Source organism: Trachypithecus francoisi, unplaced genomic scaffold (assembly GCF_009764315.1).
Source record: "Trachypithecus francoisi isolate TF-2019V2 unplaced genomic scaffold, Tfra_2.0 Lachesis_group10, whole genome shotgun sequence".
NCBI classification, from domain to species: domain Eukaryota; kingdom Metazoa; phylum Chordata; class Mammalia; order Primates; family Cercopithecidae; genus Trachypithecus; species Trachypithecus francoisi.
The window spans coordinates 116,980,288-116,998,860 of NW_022681455.1; the positions used below are offsets into that span (position 1 = coordinate 116,980,288).

The 18,573-nt window shown below is 37.4% G+C and overlaps 1 protein-coding gene across 2 annotated transcripts in view; it reads left to right on the forward strand.

Moving 5' to 3' along the window:
- The window catches only part of CNTNAP4 (contactin associated protein family member 4), a 278,461-nt gene that overhangs the window by 139,941 nt on the left and 119,947 nt on the right, over nucleotides 1-18,573 (forward strand). For both annotated transcript variants that reach the window (XM_033219075.1, XM_033219076.1), the window contains exon 4: nucleotides 7,769-7,916. In XM_033219075.1, coding sequence (XP_033074966.1) covers nucleotides 7,769-7,916 — 148 coding nt within the window. The remainder of the gene's footprint in view (nucleotides 1-7,768; nucleotides 7,917-18,573) is intronic.

Consider the following 18,573-nt stretch of genomic DNA (forward strand, 5'->3'; position numbering starts at 1 on the left):
CAAATAGCACCATGAAAGCCCAGTTCTCTGATGAGTCTAAGAAAAGTCATTGATTTCTAGTTTGTTTTTTTTCTTGTGGTGCAGTGTAGAGCAATGTTTCACTCTGAGATGAGTACTGTGTTTGTGTGTATAAATATTCTAATATATTCTAACATTAGATTAATATATTCTAATAATATAGAATAATATGTATAGAATATAATATATTCTAATATATTCTATAGAATATTCTACAGAATATATATTAGAATAATAATGTATATTCTATAGGAGATAAATATAAATTTCCCTTTAAGAACAGTTTTTGTTGCTATTTTATTATTTTTTAATGTACATAGGACACTACATAAAAAAAATTAATAGACAATTTTAGGCCTAGAAGGCTATCTTTCTGCAGAGTGTAATTTCATTTAGTTTTACAGGCAACTAGAAGCACTCAACCTCTCTGACAACCTAACTATAATTCCCCACAGATTGGAAAGATGGGAAGTTTACCTTTAATCTCCGGGTGGGGCTGTCCATCTCTGGCTTTCCCTTTATCCTAAAAAGTAGAGCCTCTGAATTCTTAAAAAAAGCCTATGGAAGCCTGTAAAATATTCTCTTCTTTGACGGCTCTACAACGAAAATTTTGCCCCTAACCCCATCAAAGCTGCTCATAAAACAAACAATGACAAAAGAAAACAAACAAACAAACAAACAAACAAACAAAAAACTACCCAGTTTCTGTTTCTCCTCTTCAGAAGTCCTTTAGTTATCCCTAAAGAGAAAGCCTCAAATGCAGGGCGCACCTCTTTGGGTTCTCTTCTTCTAGATCTTGGACATTTAATATTTTATTATATTTTTAGCTCTTTGACTCTTTTTTATATTCCAAAAGGAGGGTTCAGAGTTTCGAGTGTAGCAGTACCATAATGTGAATTTTTATAGTTATTTTCCATCTCAATAAAAATTTAGTCTTCCACAAAATGGTACATATAATACCCTAATATAAATGTGAGCTTTATGACTTGTCCACATATCTCTCATATAACAATTTATTTCTGTGTTTCAACAATAGTTACAGATTACAGCCAAATTTGCATCTTTCATGTGCGTTTTTTCTTCTGGCTATTTGATCTGTCTTGAGAATTCAAACCCTTTTATGCGAAAGGTACTAAACAGTATATTTTATAACTTGTGTCTCCATAGATTCTAATATAATGATTCACACAAGGGGCCTCATCAAGTTATTAATAATTTTGTGTTCCTTCAAATAAATATTTTAATCATATTCAATATTTTTGGAAGGTGGTAGAGATGGATTTTATTAAATAAAATTCCATTCGCTTTAATTTTGAAAATTGAGATTTATTATACGTGCAGCTCAAAACTTAGCATTCTAATTTGATTAGTGGATTCTCACTGCTATTTCTTTATTATAATAAATGAATTACATTCATAATCAAGACTGAATCAACTTTGTAAGATACAGTCCTGATGTCTTGTTCAACATATGTTTAAAAGTTATTCTTATCTGGGTTTATGTTGGCAAATTTTCCACTTTTCAGTAGTTCTTATTTCTCTTTGCTTTTAATATATGCTTTTCTAGATTAGATAACCTTTTGGGAGGCACATTTAGTAAGGATTTATACCTGGCATCATAAAATTAAAAAGTGATTTCTGTTTGACAACATGTTGCTATGATTATTTAGCGTCTGAATGTCAGCTGACTATGTCAAAATGAATTGTACTTGAAAACAGGTCATATAGGGCACATGTAGGTCATAAGAATTCTCACAATAAGGGAGGTTATTAATGACAAGGGGATTTTCATGTTTCCCTGTTTCTTTGTTGAACTTCTACTGGTGCTGCTGTTTATATGGATGGAACTGGACTGATTGACTGATTTCTATATAATTGCAGAGTCTGCTATGCAACTATGTGTAATGGGTCCCATGTTTCTGATTTATAGCAGTGACGTTTTAGAGCTTCTTATAAATTGCCATATGGGCATCTCCCTTTATACTTCTTGGCTTTTATACATGAGTTACTCAATTAATATTTGAAAAAGCAATTAGTGCTATTATGCCTCTTCATAAACTTTAGAATCACTTTGGAAATACTTAAAATCCTGTGAGAAACTTTAATTCATTAACTCCATAAATTTTCTTGGTTAAAATACATTGCTAAACCATCTATGAACACCTCACTGAGTCTGGAAATCACCAGGTCTAAAAGAAAAGAAAGATACAATGAAGGCTTTTTGGTAGGACATATAAAGTTCATTTTACTTCTAGATATTTTATGTACTTAATAATATAATAACATATTTATATTCTATATCTATTAGGAGGTTACTGTTTATATGCAAGAGTCATTGATTATTGAATCTTTATCATTTATTCTTACTTGACTCCAATAATTTTGGAAAGATGTAAAGTTTAATAAAAAATCTTTTTGTCTATAAAAGTCAACTGGTAGAGCTGAGTCCCAGTTCAACAATAACCTAAGTTGCGTTATTCTAAAATGTGTAAAAGGTTTTAAATATAAATTATGAGGAAAAATGAAAAAAGCTTCAGATAAAATATTAAATTTCCTCTAGGGTAAGTTGTTTGCTTTCATGTTCTGTTGAAGTGATGCCTTTTGATGGCTTAGCTAAATTATGGGCTTTGGAGTCAGAAAAGCCTGGAATTAAATCCTTGCGCTGCCACTTTCTGGCTGTATGACTTTAGGCACATAACGTCTATAATTTTCATTTTCCTCAGTTGTAAAGTGGGTACAAAAATAACTACTTCACAGAGTTGATGCAAATATTAAAGCTACCTAATACGTTTCTGCTATAGTCTGATGCTGAGCCCCTAACTTTCATGTTGAAAACATTTAAATTGATCACACAGAACACAATCACTAGTTGTTATGGTCCAAATATTTGTGTCTCCCCAAACTTTGTATATTGAAATCTTAACCCTCAACAAGATGATATTAGGTGGGGCCTTTTGGGAGGTGATTAGGTCAAGAGGCCTGTTATGGAAATGCAATTAGTTTTCTTATAACAGAGACCCAAAGGAGCTCATTCACCCTTCCACGATGTGAGACTACAGCTAGAAAGTGGCATTCCATGAAACATGAAGTGGGCCTTCACCAGACACTGAATCTGCGGGTGCCTTAGTTTTGGACTTCCCAGCCTCCAGAACTGTGGAAAATACATTTTTGTTGTTTATAAGATACTCAGTTTATGACTTTTGAAGTGAGACCTTCTAAAAAATTTTTTTCTCTCTGAAAAGTTTTGAGATAATATAGGGAACATAAAAGTACAGGATTTATACACAAACCAGAAGAGTACTTTATGAGTGAGACAAAGATCCAAAGTACAAAATTAGCTTGGCATGTGTTAGAAATGCAGATTTCAGGGCCCTCCCCACAAATTTAGTACACGGGTGCAAGATGTATTTCTAATAAAACACCTCAAGTAATCGTGACATAAACGAAAGTTCAGAATCTTTAAAGGAAGACATAAATGTCCCTGTAATAAAATTATTATTTTTTTTAAAAAGACCTTGAAATCTATGCATTCCTTTGTGAATTGTTATGGTGACAATTCTTCATAGCAAATTGAGGAAAGGTTCCTGGGCAAAGGAATACATTTGAAACTCAGCAGCATTCACTGAACTTTTCATTTCAAGTAATGTGGCATCAATCCCATGCATCATTCACAAACATTCTGAAAATTTCCATTAAATATTAAAATCCAAAGCAGAATCTTGGTTGTGTATGAAAAATTTCAACAAGTGGAGCAAAAATTACAAATATTATTGATCAGTTAATAAATAGTAACTGCGTATTTTTCCAAGTGACACTGGCATTAGAAAGTTGTTTAAGGTATCCAGAGTGCTACTAAGTCATGCTTTTGCCTGCTGTATTGCTATACACTCTTCCTATGTCTGTCTCCATTATTTTATTATTATAAAATTAATACATGCCCATTAAAAAATCTAGATTTGACTGGAATGTGCTGTAAGTCTCGTATTCCCAACCTCACAATTTTCCTTACCCTCCATAAGAGATAATTGCTAACAGTTTTGAATATGACAATGATATTTTTGTTAATATAAACTGTGTATCATATATTTATTCTGAATGTTTTCAAAATTTAAATAGTTCATAACATGATCAAGTGAAAAGTGAAAGGCTGTCATTTGCAGATGTCTTACTGCATTTACCTGTCGGCTGTCACTGTCACTGTGAATCTTTTCTCCCAGTCCCTTAAGACGCCAAAATTATTGAACTTACATTAATTTTGAAACAAATGTGAGATCTTTTGGAGGGTAATTTAATTAATCATCCAGCTGTTCACTGTGCAAGAAATTATAATTAGGGATTGTGTTAGCCTGCCAGCAGCACTTAGGAAAAAGAATCAAAAGTATAAGATCTAAGGTCTTCAACCTAAGCTACACATTACTCTAATTTGGAAAGCTTATAAAGACATAAGTATGCAGGCTGGGTGTGGTGGCTTACGCCTGTAATCCTAACACCTTGGGAGGCCAAGGCGGGCAGATCATTTGAGGTCAGGAGTTTGAGACCAGCCTGGCCAACATGATGAATCCCTGTCTCTAGTAAAAATGCAAAAAAAAAGTGCCAGCCATGGTGTCTGGGGCCCGTAATCCCAGCTACTTGGGAGGCTGAGGCAGGAGAATTGTTTGAGCCCGGGAGGTGGAGGTTCCAGTGAGCTGCGATCGCGCCACTGCACTCCAGCCTGGGTGACAGAGCGAGACTCCGTCTTAAAAAAAAAAAAAAAAAAAAAAAGACATAAGCTTACACATACACACACACAAAGAGAAAGAGAGAACAAAACCAATGCTCAGGCTCTGAGCGCTGAGAATTTTAATGTGCAGTCTAAGTTCGGAAAACATTGCCCTATATCAGCCATCCTAAAGGAAATTGAAATAATCAGATTTTTGGACAAATCATCAGAATTTCCATAGAAGTTGAGACTGTCGTGCTCTAGAGGTTGGGTGAGAATAAGGTTTGGTTAGTGCAATATAGAAAACAGCTAACTTTTCTTACCAAACCTCAGTAAAAAATTTTGACCAGTAGAACAGAATGGAACCTCCTCAGGGGTCTGGTTATCAGAGTCCAAATATCCATGGAATTAAACAGTGTTCTCCTATTTATGTTCTGGGAAATGCTAGTCTAGAAATTTGCTCTGCAAAACAACAGCAGCAACAACAGCAAAAACAGAGGGGAGCAGTTCTCTGGCCTTATATGTTTGAGATGCACTAGGTAAGTGTCCCTGCCATGGATCGATACATTGCAATTTGCACATTAGCATGTGACATGCTCCGAGAGGCCCTGTAATTGAGACATCTGTGGAACTTTCGTTTTTAAGCTCAGTCTTTCTCAAACATACACATTCAACAAATATTTTGATGAGAACCACTTTGAGCCGAGCAATGAGTTCTAGGTATTACAGATGGAACACAATAAACCTCCCTGCTTTAGTAGAGTTTGTTTTCTAGGAGGATAAGATAAACAGGCAGATAATGATCAAATAAGAGAAACCCCTCTTAAAATAATGAGAAATATAGAGAAAATAGCAAGATATTTATGGGGGATGTCAAGTACACAAGTACTTTAGAGACTGTGATCAAAAAGGACCTGTCTTGGGGGTAATATTTTAGTTAAAGCTTAAAATGTCAAGAGAAGCTGGGCATGCAAAGGTCTTGGGAAAGAGCTTTCAGAGCAGAGTGGACTGCTGGTGCAAATCCTCGAGAGGACTGAACTTGGCTTGTTCAAGGAGGTCCAGTGTGGTTAGAGCATAATGGAGGTGGTTGCTAGAGACTATGTTTGGATGAGGAGTTTAGATTTTGTTCTAAGTGGTAAAGAAAGTGTTGGGGACAGCATAGTTTAATTTACCTCTACAAGTGTTACTATGTGCTCAGAGGGGAAGATATTGGGGTTGATGGGAAAGAACAAAATAATAATAAAGACCGGGAAGAGGCTGTCAGGGTAGTTCTGGTGAGGTGATGCTTTGTTGAACTGAGTGGTCATATTGAGATAAAGAGATGCCCCGATTTTGGATATAATTTGGAGATGCCATCACAACTGTGCCTGTGTTTTGTGAGCTTGAACATTTAGTGTATGGGATACTGGTGGAGTAGGGGCAGGAGGTAGGGGATTGACTGACAAGGAGAATCAAATTAATTTAGCTATAAAACAGCCAATCTTTTAAAAATGTATTAGAAAATGTTTTGGTAAATGATAGTAAAGGGATATTTGTGAAGTAGAAAGAAAAACAGGCAAATGATCAGATACCCTGAGTATTGGTGTTTCTATTGTGTTTATCTTTGCCTTGGGCAGTCTACATGAGGTTGATCTTATTTGTTGACCCGGTCATGGGCAGGGGACTTATCATGAACCTGCAAGTGTAGTTGCATGTTCCCTTATTATGAAAGAAAGAGATGGAGGAGAGGAGGAGGAGGAGGAGGACCATGGTAAGGAAGCTAGGAAATAAAAATGAAATATAAATTATTGAGAACAACTTCTGCTTCATGATGACTTCTCCACCTGTAGTCTTAACGGTGTGTTGTATGGAAGAAAACAAAAGATGCTTAGATGTTGGGTGCTGCAGTATGTGAGTTTTACAGGTGAGCTACCTATTATGTAGATGCATCCTGATTTTATGGAAGAAACATAGCTCCTGGTCCTACCATATCATGGTTGCAATGCTTGCAAACACCAGAGGGTTTTTTCTTTTCTTTCTCTCCTTTCTGACCTTTAATTTCCTTGTCTGCAATTTGACTGTGCTAACTTAGCATCATTCCCAAGACTTCTCTAGCTTTCAAATTCTAAAGTCCGTAAGTTTAATTACAGGTCTTTCCACATTATTATTGTTTCCAGTGTCCCTTAACAATTTGAATGTGTGTATCTGGCATTGTGCTACTGAGGTTTAAAAACCTGTTATCTGAGTGTAGCTCCAACTTGAATGTTGGGTGGTACTTTTCTTTATGTTAATAAGTAAGATGAGAAGGTGAAAGAACCAAAACACATCATAGTTTAATTCATTCATCAATGATGTAAGCAACTTCTTTGTCGACTGAGATGATAGTTTTCCAACCCCTTGGAGAATATTTTCTCAATTTTTTTGTTGCTATTCACAATGTTAATTGCTATAGACATGGAACACTTTTACGTTCAATCTACACGTTACAGAAGCAATTTTTATTGCTGATATCATGGTTGAAAACTGGTATAATGGGGTGGTAGAATTTAAACTCTCTTAAAAAGAAAAGTTGAAGCAACAGTAATTTTTTTTTTTTTTTTTTTTATTGAGACGGAGTCTCACTCTGTAGCCGGGCCTGGAGTGCAGTGGCCGGATCTCAGCTCACTGCAAGCTCCGCCTCCTGGGTTCACGCCATTCTCCTGCCTCAGCCTCCCGAGTAGCTGGGACTACAGGCGCTCGCCACCTCGCCCAGCTAGTTTTTGTATTTTTAGTAAAGACGGGGTTTCACCGTGTTAGCCAGGATGGTCTCGATCTCCTGACCTCGTGATCCGCCCGTCTCGGCCTCCCAAAGTGCTGGGATTACAGGCTTGAGCCACCGCGCCCGGCCTAGCAACAGTAATTTCTGTGGATGGAGAGACATTGTGACATAACTGTTAATATGGTTTTCTTATAGAAGGTAGCACCCATTCATAGTACAATGCAGATCACACAGTGTTCATAGACATTATAGGTGACAAACTGATATGCATATTCTCCAGATACATTGATTTCCTTCTTTCCCTTTTCTCGTAGGGTTTTTCAGGAAATGCAAATGCAGACAGTGTTGTGTACTATAGACTCCAGCCTTCTATCAAAGCCCGATTTCTGCGCTTCCTCCCTTTAGAATGGAACCCCAAGGGCAGAATTGGGATGCGAATCGAAGTGTTTGGATGTGCATACAGTAAGTGTTTGTTTATCCAGTACACTGACATAGATATCAAAAGAGATGTTTTAAAAGCCAAACTGCAAACTGAAATGGACTTTTTAGCTCTGTAAAGAGATATAAAAAAATAGGAATAATTTTTGTGGAAAGCTTTTTTATGTGTGCCTGTACATGCCAATATTGACTTTCGTGTTCAACTTTAACATTTTAGTTCAGAGATGGAAGCACTTGATAGATAGATAGATGGATAGCTATATTTATTGATACATGTGAATGCATTTATTCAAATAGAATATTATTGACTAGATTGTATCTTTCAAGTATTAGAAGTTTCCTTCGTGAGTTATATTTGATGATACTTCATTTAGGTATCCTGAATCTAATAAAAGAGACACTGTTCCATTGTGTTTAACCAGTCATCTGTTATGAAACCAAAACTATTTTTCTCTTTAGCCTACAAACAAAATCATACAATTCACTTTTAAATATGCTGTGCTCTCAGTATAAATTAATAGAAAAAGAAAAGACTTCTCCCAGAATATAATATGTGTTTAAAATACTTTCACATAAAAAAGATAGAAACCGCAGATTTCACTTAGCCTCCTCTTAATGAAGCATTTTATTATGTATATTTTTTGTGGGGAAGGGACGTAGGAGTTATTGATAGTGCACCTCAAGCCACATTATCCTGTTAGATACACTTTTATTATAGAACAATGGGTTAGTTAATATGATTTACAATTATCAGACTAAGAGTGTGAGATTTGAAGAGATTCAGTAATTTGCTCAGAGCCTCACATACGACATAATCTGGAAGAGAATCCAGGACTGCTCAACTTCACGGCATCACTTTTTTCTCTAGAAACATTTATTTTTAGCCACTAAAGCTTTTTTCATACCTATGCTGTCACTTTGTGATGTAAGCCAAGTTAAGCTCTGATTCACTTTATTTACATAAAAGGAAAGCAGGTGATGACGAGATCAAGTGACTTGTTGAAGTTGTCTAAACTCTACGCGACAGAGAGATCACATTGCGTGGTTTGTGTGGGTATTCTGTATTTCATGATGTTCTCAGTGTCCATCTCTACCATCAGACATATTTGACAGACCTGATTCCTCCAGGGCCTACAGAATAATACTAACAGTATTAATATAATATTAATAGTAATAACACTAATAATATTAATAGCATTCCTTTCTATAACTCTAGAAATAGCACCATTTCCTTCATGCTTATTATATGCACTATTCTAAGCAGTTTATGATTCCTCAAAGTAGCCCAGATAAATATTACTGGGTAACTGCTCCATCTACCTACTTTGGAAATGAGAAAGCTAAAGCTCAGAGAGGTCGACTTGCTCAAGCCCCACAGACAGGAAGTGGCAGAGCTGGGTTTGCAGCCAAGTTTGCCAGACTCCAGAAAGCAAGCTTGTATTGACATTTCCTCTAGTTGTTGAATAACAGAGATGAGTCAGTGGCCAGCTAACTTCTCACTATCTGTCCACCTTAATTGCAGGCTTTCGTAGTCTCAACAATCCAGCTTAGCTATGCCATGTTAGTTCCTCACGTCACAATTCCTATACCTGAATAAAATCATGCATTAAAAAAATCCTACCCCCAATTATGATCCTGCAAACTAGAACTTGGACAGTAGTGTTATTTGTCTTTGGATCACAGAGCTTAGCAAAGCTCATGCCACATGATGGACAACTAGAAAACAAATTTCAAAGTGCTTCTTATTTACAGTTATATTCTCCACTTATTCAGAGCATCCACCTTGCAAAATATTTGTCTAGCACAGTGTAAAAATAGCTAACAGTTATTGTGCATGTATTTTTTGTAGACATTCTACTAATTAATCCTCAACACCACTCATTTATTAGAGAGAAAAACTGGGTCTTAGAAACATTAAGCAATTTGTTTAATACCACACACTTAGTATGCATTAAACCTAGGATATAAACTCAATATTAACAAATTTAACATTAAGAGCAACAGCTTAGTGGGATTGTTTATGCTGTTTTGCTGACTCTATAGCCCCAGGTATAATGTCTACATGGGGGTGAGAGCTAAGGTACAGGCTCTTTTGAGTTATCTGCTGCTCTGTGGCTAATGATACTCAAACCTCCCCCTCACCTGTCTTGATTTGCAAGTCTCTGGAATGTTCTTTTTGTTGTGACTTCATTTGCTATCTTTGGAGTGAGCATACTGTCCATGTGTTTAGTCAGTATTCTTTTCACATTGACCCATGGTTGAAGTAGTACTACTGGGAGCCAACAGGATTTTAAACTCAAACTTAAAACACATATAGTGAAATAGTGTGGCAGGATTTAATGACAAATGATGGTTGTGTAATTTTAAACCATTATTAAAGGAGAAAAAATAATAGATAAACATTGTTGTAGATAATCAGAAAATAACCAGAGAATGGGTTGGGCATGAGTACCTTTTGGGAATGTATTTTATTAAATTGACTTTAATACCTCAATTACACCACAGTCATGCTCACATTTTCCACCTATTCATAGCATTGGCATTGTAATATATTCATTTATTAAAACATATTATATAGCCATCATTTATTAAAGTTAATGTGTGTCAGAGACTGTAAAGAATAAGCATCTTCTGATTTGTTCCTAGCAATGTAGGGAAGCAGTCACATGAATATTGCCATTTCATGCAGGAGTCAGAGGAGACAAGCAGAATTGTCTACTGCATAAGACATACAGCTTGCTTTGGGTGACATGGCAAAGAAATAGCTAGGACTACTGGCTTTCTCTACCCTCAGAAGGAAGGGCTGTAGTTGCTATCATCACAAGCATCCCGTTGCAAGATTTTGTCTGCAACTCCCTTAAGTAGCACAGACCCAAGATCAGATTGGATTTTCTCCAGACACAGAAGACCATTCTTGCGAAATCCCTATTAAAAGGAAAAGTGGTGTTGGGGAGTGGGTAGAATTTCTTTACTGAACCACAGCCACAGGACATCCATCCATGCCCAACAAAGTAGGTTTCCCCTGAGCTTGAGGAAAGCCCGAAGGATTGCATGCAACCAGCCATCCTCCCCTCCAGCTTAGCTACGCCGTGTGCCTCTTCATCTGCACCAAATTAACGTGACTCAGATGCGCTTTGCCTGAGCCATTCACTCAAGTGTAGCACGCCTCACAGACTGCTTCATCTCTCCTGAAATACAAAAAGGTGAATTTAAGAGAAATTAGTAACTGCTGCAGAATTACACAACCCATGTTAGATCTAGGATTTAAAATCAGCTCTCTCATTTTCCTAAGCCAGTGCCCCTGATAACTATATGAATCATACATGTATTGAGCCTTTAACTATTTATTGGCACTTGCTAAAAAGAACTCTACTAGGTATTGGGTATAGGGAGATATTCTAAAGTCATATATATTTTCTTAATAAAGATAGGCATGTGCAGTGTTGGAAAAATTATATGAACTAAGTGTAAAATATTGTAGCATGAGTATAGGATGTGAGGTATAAAGTAATTGATAAATTGTGGTTAGTATAAGAAAGTTTATAATGGTAGATTTTGAAACAGAGACTGAGAGGATGGTCCAAATAGGAAAAATGCTGTGCCCCAGTCAAGCACAGGAAAGAGGATTGCTGGAATGAGTATTTGAGTACAGTCATTCAGACTGAAATTAGGGCTATGGGTTAGAGGGTGAAATCTGGAGGCAGCAGCTCATTAGAAAGCTTTTACTCTTGTTTGGGCAAGTGATGGTAGAACCCCAACCTAGAGGAACAGCAGTCAGTAAAAGGGGAGGAAGGGCCAGGTGCAGTGGCTCATGCCTATAATTCCAGGACTTTGGGAGGCCGAGGTGGGTGGATCACCTGAGGTCAGGAGTTTGAGACCAGCCCAGCTGACATGGTGAAACCCTGTCTCTACTAAAAATACAAAAATTAGCCGGGCGTAGTGGCGCACGCCTGTAATCCCAGCTACTTGGGAGGCTGAGACAGGAGAATCACTTGAACTCAGGAAGTGGAGGTTGCAGTGGGCCGAAATCATGCCACTGCACTTCAGCCTGGGCAACAGAGTGAGATTGTCTCAAAAGTAAAGGAGGAGGTAAGCAAATTCAAAATATTCTGAGGATATTGAATCAAGAGACCTTGGTCATTGTATGTCAGGGAACACTGAGTTATCAAATTTGCTTTTTTTTTCTTTCCTCCCTTGATCCTTTTTTTTTCCCTTCAAATTTGGATACCTGTGTAGAAGGGGGTGTCATTTAATAAGATGGGAAATGAGACAGTAAATAGATTGTGGAAGGAAACAAGAGATAGTCCCATTGTTGACACATTGAGTTCAAGTGCCTATGATATATGGAAGATTGGAACTCCAAGCCCTCTGAGTTGAAGATGTCGAATTAAAACCTATATAAATATCATTATTGTTAGTAAATCATAAAGTATTCTGCTTATTGTACTACTGTTAATAACAAAAGTGTGAAGTGCTATGTTTGAACGACTACTCATGTCTTGAAAAGTGGGAATGCATTTTTGCCATAATAAAAGCAGCTCGTTTGTACTATTTTTCTGGTGGAATAAATATTTTTATAACAGGCTCCCCTTATGCCTAGTACATATTTGCTGAAGTCACAGATGCAAGCCTATCCTGTGATTATTGCAGGAAAATGGCTCTTGTGAGAACCACACATAAATTGCCCTCTACCTCAACAAGTTAGGGCAATAACTTGTTATGAAGGAACATCAAGTGAATGGAAAATCCATATCAAAGAGCATGTTCTACTTTTATGTCAGTAAACTTGAAGTTGTTTCCTGAGTAATGAGAGAAGTAGAAGCTAAATTTTATGGGATCAAAGAGAAACTATAAATTTCAAATATCTTGGCCATAGCAGTAGTGATCATGTTTATAGATCTAGAGAAGAAATGTATAGAAATAAATTACTGGTGGGAGAAAGAAAGAAAAAGAAAAGAAAATATTTGATGCTACAGAAACAATACTACATGTCTCAAAGAGAAGTAAGCAATGGTGAACAAAGGAAAATAAATGGGTGAAAGTGAATATATCTGCAGTGTCCTTAGGAAGCAGCAGTTAAACCACAGGAGATAATGTTATTTAATTGTGGATGAATTGCTGAGGCAGTTGTCCTTAGTGGAAATTCTAAATTCCTTTTCTCTAGTTACTGTATAAACATCCTCATTTTACAGCCTATGATCATCTCTTCCTCATCCTCAACAGAATAAGAACATCCAACTGTCAAGCCATACTCAACTAATTTGTTCCTTTGGCAAACCATGATTTTATGATTTTTCTAGCCTTAGGGTTTCTGCAGGATGCCTAGGGCAATCACCATGTACCCAGCCTTCATTTCTCTATCTGGATAACTCTCTTACTCTTTCTATTTTCTCAGCATAGGAATCTCTGGTTCTGACAACTTCTCTAATACCCCACATTCAAATCAGGAAATGTTTCCACCCAGTCTTCTGGATAAAGACTAATAACAAAAATGAACGAATGAATGGGGGCAGGCTTAGTAAGCCTCAGGAATGCTTTCTCCATCATACTAGTGTTCAACTTGTTAAAGATCCAGCAAAAAGGTCAGGGCACCAGGAGAACTGAGGAAGAAGATTGGATATGATGAGCAAGTATACAGATGTGTTAAACCATTGTGTTTAATTGTTTCAATGCAGACAGTTTAAAATTATGGATTGTATTTAATATATAAAACAATCATTTTAAAACATATTAACTTTTACAAAACAGGAATGTACATTTTATTATTTTAAAAAATTCAGATTTTTTTACATAATGTGAAGTTGGAATTATAACCATTAGCACATTTAAGTTTAGAAAACATGTAAACAGGAAATTTTTTTAAGTGCCATAAAAAGCACAGATATTTACCTGAGTGAGAAAAATAAAACATTGAAAGACAGCTAGATAATAGTCTCTGTCTATTCAGGATGCTAATCTCTCATACCATATGTCTGGTTGGGGGAAAATTGAAAAGCCATACATTTGTTAGATTTACTAAAAGGATAGTTATAATTGAGTTCAATACCTATTTATTGAGCAGTTCCTACATGCTAACTGCTAAAAAGCTTGAATAGGGTGAATTAGACAGTTCTTACACTCAGATTATCTATTAGCTAATATAGTAGCTGAGAAATCCTGTTTTATGTCAAAGTTTAAAAAGAAGATAGATTCTACTTGGCCTAAAATCAAAGAGTATAAATTCTGTAATTCTTTGCAAAGTTTATCATCTTGAGTTTGATGACAAGTGGAGTGTATTAGGGTTGTCTAGAAGGACAGACCTAATAAGATATATATATATATTTTGCATATATATACACATATATAGGAGTTTATATAAAGGGATATACATATCTAATAAGATATATTTATATATAAATATATATACTATACTTGAAATAATATTGGAATGAAAAAATATATAAAGGGGGTTTATTAAATATTAAGTAGTTTATTGAGTATTATGTATTATTGTTAAGTAATTATTAAGTTCTGTCCACATAAGATTATGACACAAAGCCAGAGAGTTGATACACCTCTGAGGCAGGAAAGTAAAGGTATATTGCTGGCCTTGCCAACTGAAAGCAAATTGCTTCTGGTGGGCCTTATGGACAGGAATGGAGAAAAAGGCACTTGCCAAGTCAATGGCTGCACACCAGGTACCAGGAGATGTGTTAATTAGAGCAGGCAATGAAACTACATCTAGTACAGCAGTTGCAATTGGAATCACAACTTGGTTAAGCTTACGATAATCCACTGTTATTCTCCAAGATTCAACTGTCTTCTGCACAGGCCAAATGGGAGAGTTGAATGGAGATGTGGTGGGAATCACCACCTCTGCGTCTTTCAAGTCGTTGATGTTTTCACAAATCTCCGCAACCCCTCCAGGGATGTGATATTGTTTTTGATTGACTATTTTTCTTGGTAGAGGCAGCTAGAGCTGGCTTCCATTTGGCCTTTCCCACTTTAATAGCCCTCAACCTATGAGGCAGGGAGCCAATGTGGAGGTTCCACCAGCTACTAAGTATGTCTATGCCAATTATACATCCTGGCACTGGGGAAATGACCACAGGGTGAGTCTGGGGACACACTGGACCTACTATAAGTCACACCTGAGCTAAAACTCCATTAATCACCTGACCTTCATAAGCCCCTACTTTAACTGGAGGACCACAACGGTGTTTTAGGTCCCCTAAAATCAGTGTCAACTCAGAGACAGTGTCCAGTAGTCCCTGAAATGCCTGATTATTTTCCTTTCCCCAGTGCAAAGTGACCCTGGTAAAAGGCTGGAGGTCTCCTTGGGGAAGGATGGGAGAAAGATTAACAGCATAAATTGTCAGTACAGTAGTAGGGTCCTTCCTCAAGGGAATCTGGCCTCCCCTTCATTCAAGGGGTTCTGGGTCTGTAAACTGGCTCAACTTTGGAAATTGAAGGGTCATGATTCTCTGTTTTCATAATTCAAATTATTATTTTGTCCATTTGACCTAGAAGTTTTCTGCTTATATAAATTAAGCAGGAATGCAGTAGGCTACCTATCAATTTCACTTCTAGGAACACTGATTAATTAGCCAATGCCAGAGTTCTACATGGTCAGACTATTCTGATAGCTGCTTTGCCTCTGCTGTCCATTACAGTAGCTATACAGACCTTGCCTTTGATGGCTGAGTGCCGCCACTTGGCCCCTGCCACCTCAGAATCCAATTATTCCCATTGCATTTAAATTTTGTAGCTGAGTGACTGCAGTTCCCGCTGTTAGATCTGACATACAGAGAAGAGAAATTATAGGGCTTTTTGAAGATGTAGATGCTGCCCTCACAAATCTGTTTCACAAGGCATTGGTCAAGGGTGTATCTTCTAGACCCTCCCAGCTGGGATGAGTAGGTCTAAAGTGGCTAATCCACTCTACCATCCCCATCTCCCTAAGCCTTTGGATTCCTTTCTCTACATTAACCCAAGGGACATCAGGCTTCCAGCTCACTCACAGTGGGCCATCTTTTAATCCATGTTTCAGCTAACCAAGCAAACAAACTGTTAGAACCTTTTTTTTTTTTTTTTTAACTCCCTGAGCTGCAACATTAAATGCAGAATACCTACTTAGTGGGCTGAAATCAATAAATTCAGCCTGATCCAATTCTGTGTTCCTTCCACCATTATCCCACACCCTTAATATCCATTCCCATCCCTGTTCTCCAGATTTCTGTTCATATAAATTAGAAAACTCAAGAAGTTCTTTTCAAGTGTAGTACACTTCCTCATGGGTCACACTCTGAACCTCACCTCTAGGGGTCCACCTGGACTTTAGTCTAGTTATAGGTCTAGAAGCAAATGGGGATTGGGGTTGGCTCCTGAGGAGAATCAACATTATCTTGCCTGGCAACTGCCTTAGGGGAGGCCATCACTGTTGCCTCAGGCAGCGCAGGGTTTATCTCCTCAGACAAAGGTGGAAAGGCTGATGGCAGCATGGGTTGGGGAGGATGTTGCCATTACTGGAGATGGGGAACGTGTTTCTTCTGGCAGGAAAGGTTCATCAGAATGTATAAGCTCAGTGTCCCCAGCTTCATCAGGGTCCTCCCACACATCCCCATTCCAAGTTGCAAGGTCCCATTCTCTTCCAATCAATGCCCTCACTTTAATAGTAGACACCTGGCGAGGCTGTGCATCCACCTTTCATTGGAGGTCAGCCACTCACATGATAAGAGCCTGTATCTGATTTTCCACAATTTCAGCTCTTTCTCTAAAGGAGATAAGACTGTCTCAGGGCAATCTTAGAAGATTTGAGGCTCAGTATCTGCTTCTGAAGCCAGGAGACAGAATCCCTAAGTTCATCATGTTCTTTCATTACTTTGTCCAGTGAACTTAGGAGCAACCAACCAGCTTCACTATGTTCCTTGGTCCTCCACATATTCTCCACATATGGTCAAAGGTATTATGTATAGAGTCACTAAACTCCTTGCCTCTCATGAGTGGTAAATCAGGAGTGTCAAATGCATTAATTTTGCCTAACTCTGTAAACAGTTAAAGCCAAGGACTATCAGTGTTCTCCATACTATTAGAAGTACAGTCCTCAGCATTTTTGGGTCTAATCATATAAAGCAGCCAACTCCAGAAACCCCCAAACAACTAAAGAACTCTATCCTTAATATTCTGTTCCTGTAGAACCACTCCTGGTACCAAAATCTGTATTAGTCAGTATTAATCTAATACAGAATATCTATCTATCTATCTATCTATCTATGAGTTTATTAAGGAGTATTAATTCACATGATCACAAGGTCCCACAACAGGCCACCTGCAAGCTGAGGAGCAAGGAAGCTTGTCCGTGTTTCAAAGCTGAAGAACTTGGAGTCCGATGTTTGAGGGCAGGAAGCATCCAGCATGGGAGGAAGAAGTAGGTGGGAAGGCTAAACCAGTCCAGCCTTTTCATGTTTTTCTGCCTGCTTTGTGTTCGCTGAAAGCTGATTAGATGGTGCCCACCCAGATTACGGTTGGGTCTGCCTTCTCCAGTCCACTGACTCAAATGTTAATCTCCTTTGGCAAACCCTCACAGACATACCCAGGATCAATATTTTGCATATTTTAATCCAATCAAGTTGACACTTAGTATTAATCATTACATGGAGTTATATTAAAATTAAAATAAGACTAGCTATTAAGATACTAGAAAATAAGGAAACTGTGAAAACCTATCAGGGTCATGGCAAAAGAATTTAGCATCAGTTGAAGAGGCTGTCACTGACCAAAAATGAAAATGTTTTGGTATCAATAAGGATAGTCACTGCCAAGTTTTGAAACAAATTAAATATGTTTGAGTCAATGGGTTCATGATAATAATTGAAAAAGCCTCATTGATCACCTATGAGAGACACAAAGAGCCAACTCCTTAGTTTGAAAACTAACAAACGAAGAGAGGAAACACACAGCATATCTTACTTTTCCTATATAACTTGTACCTCAAGGTAACCAGATAGAAGAGAGGAGTATCTCTTTAATTAAATATTTTAGGTAATAAATAAAAAGGAAAATAGAATTAGAAAATGTCTATTTGGCAGCCCTAAATAAATGACTGGTTCAAGCTAACTATGACAGTTCACAACAAGGGAGAAGATCTGTTTTTCAGTATCAGTCATGGCAGTGTAGTTTTTATTGGACTAAGCCTGCTGCCCATAAAAATCATGTGTTAAATAAAATATGTTTTAAAAGCCTGCGTCAGAGTTCTGAAGTTTAAGTTATTAATAAAATGAAACAAACTGGAAAGGACTTGATTCTTGGAAGAAGGGAAGTAAACTTTGGGAAATCCACATTTATCTTTCTTTTACCAAAGGACCAGTAGAAAATAGCCAGATTTTACTAGGCAGTGGGGACAGAGGTCAGAGTTCAAGTTGCGAGAGAGGCTAGAAATTGAGTAGGGAATATTCAGAAGAAGATCAGAGAGCAAGGGTCCGTGTTCTTGCAGACACATTTCCCTCAGATCCTTGGCCAAGTCTTGTAACTTACACGCTCAAGATGAAATGCCAGGCAGCTCTGGAGAAAGAGTCTAAAGTCTAAAGATTTCAGTGTGTACCTAGAACTGGAAGGGGATCACCTTGGAGTTCAAGTCATGCCAATTTAGAGGAATTTGTTAAATACTGTGGGGTTTCAATGAAATGCCACAAGGTAATCTGTA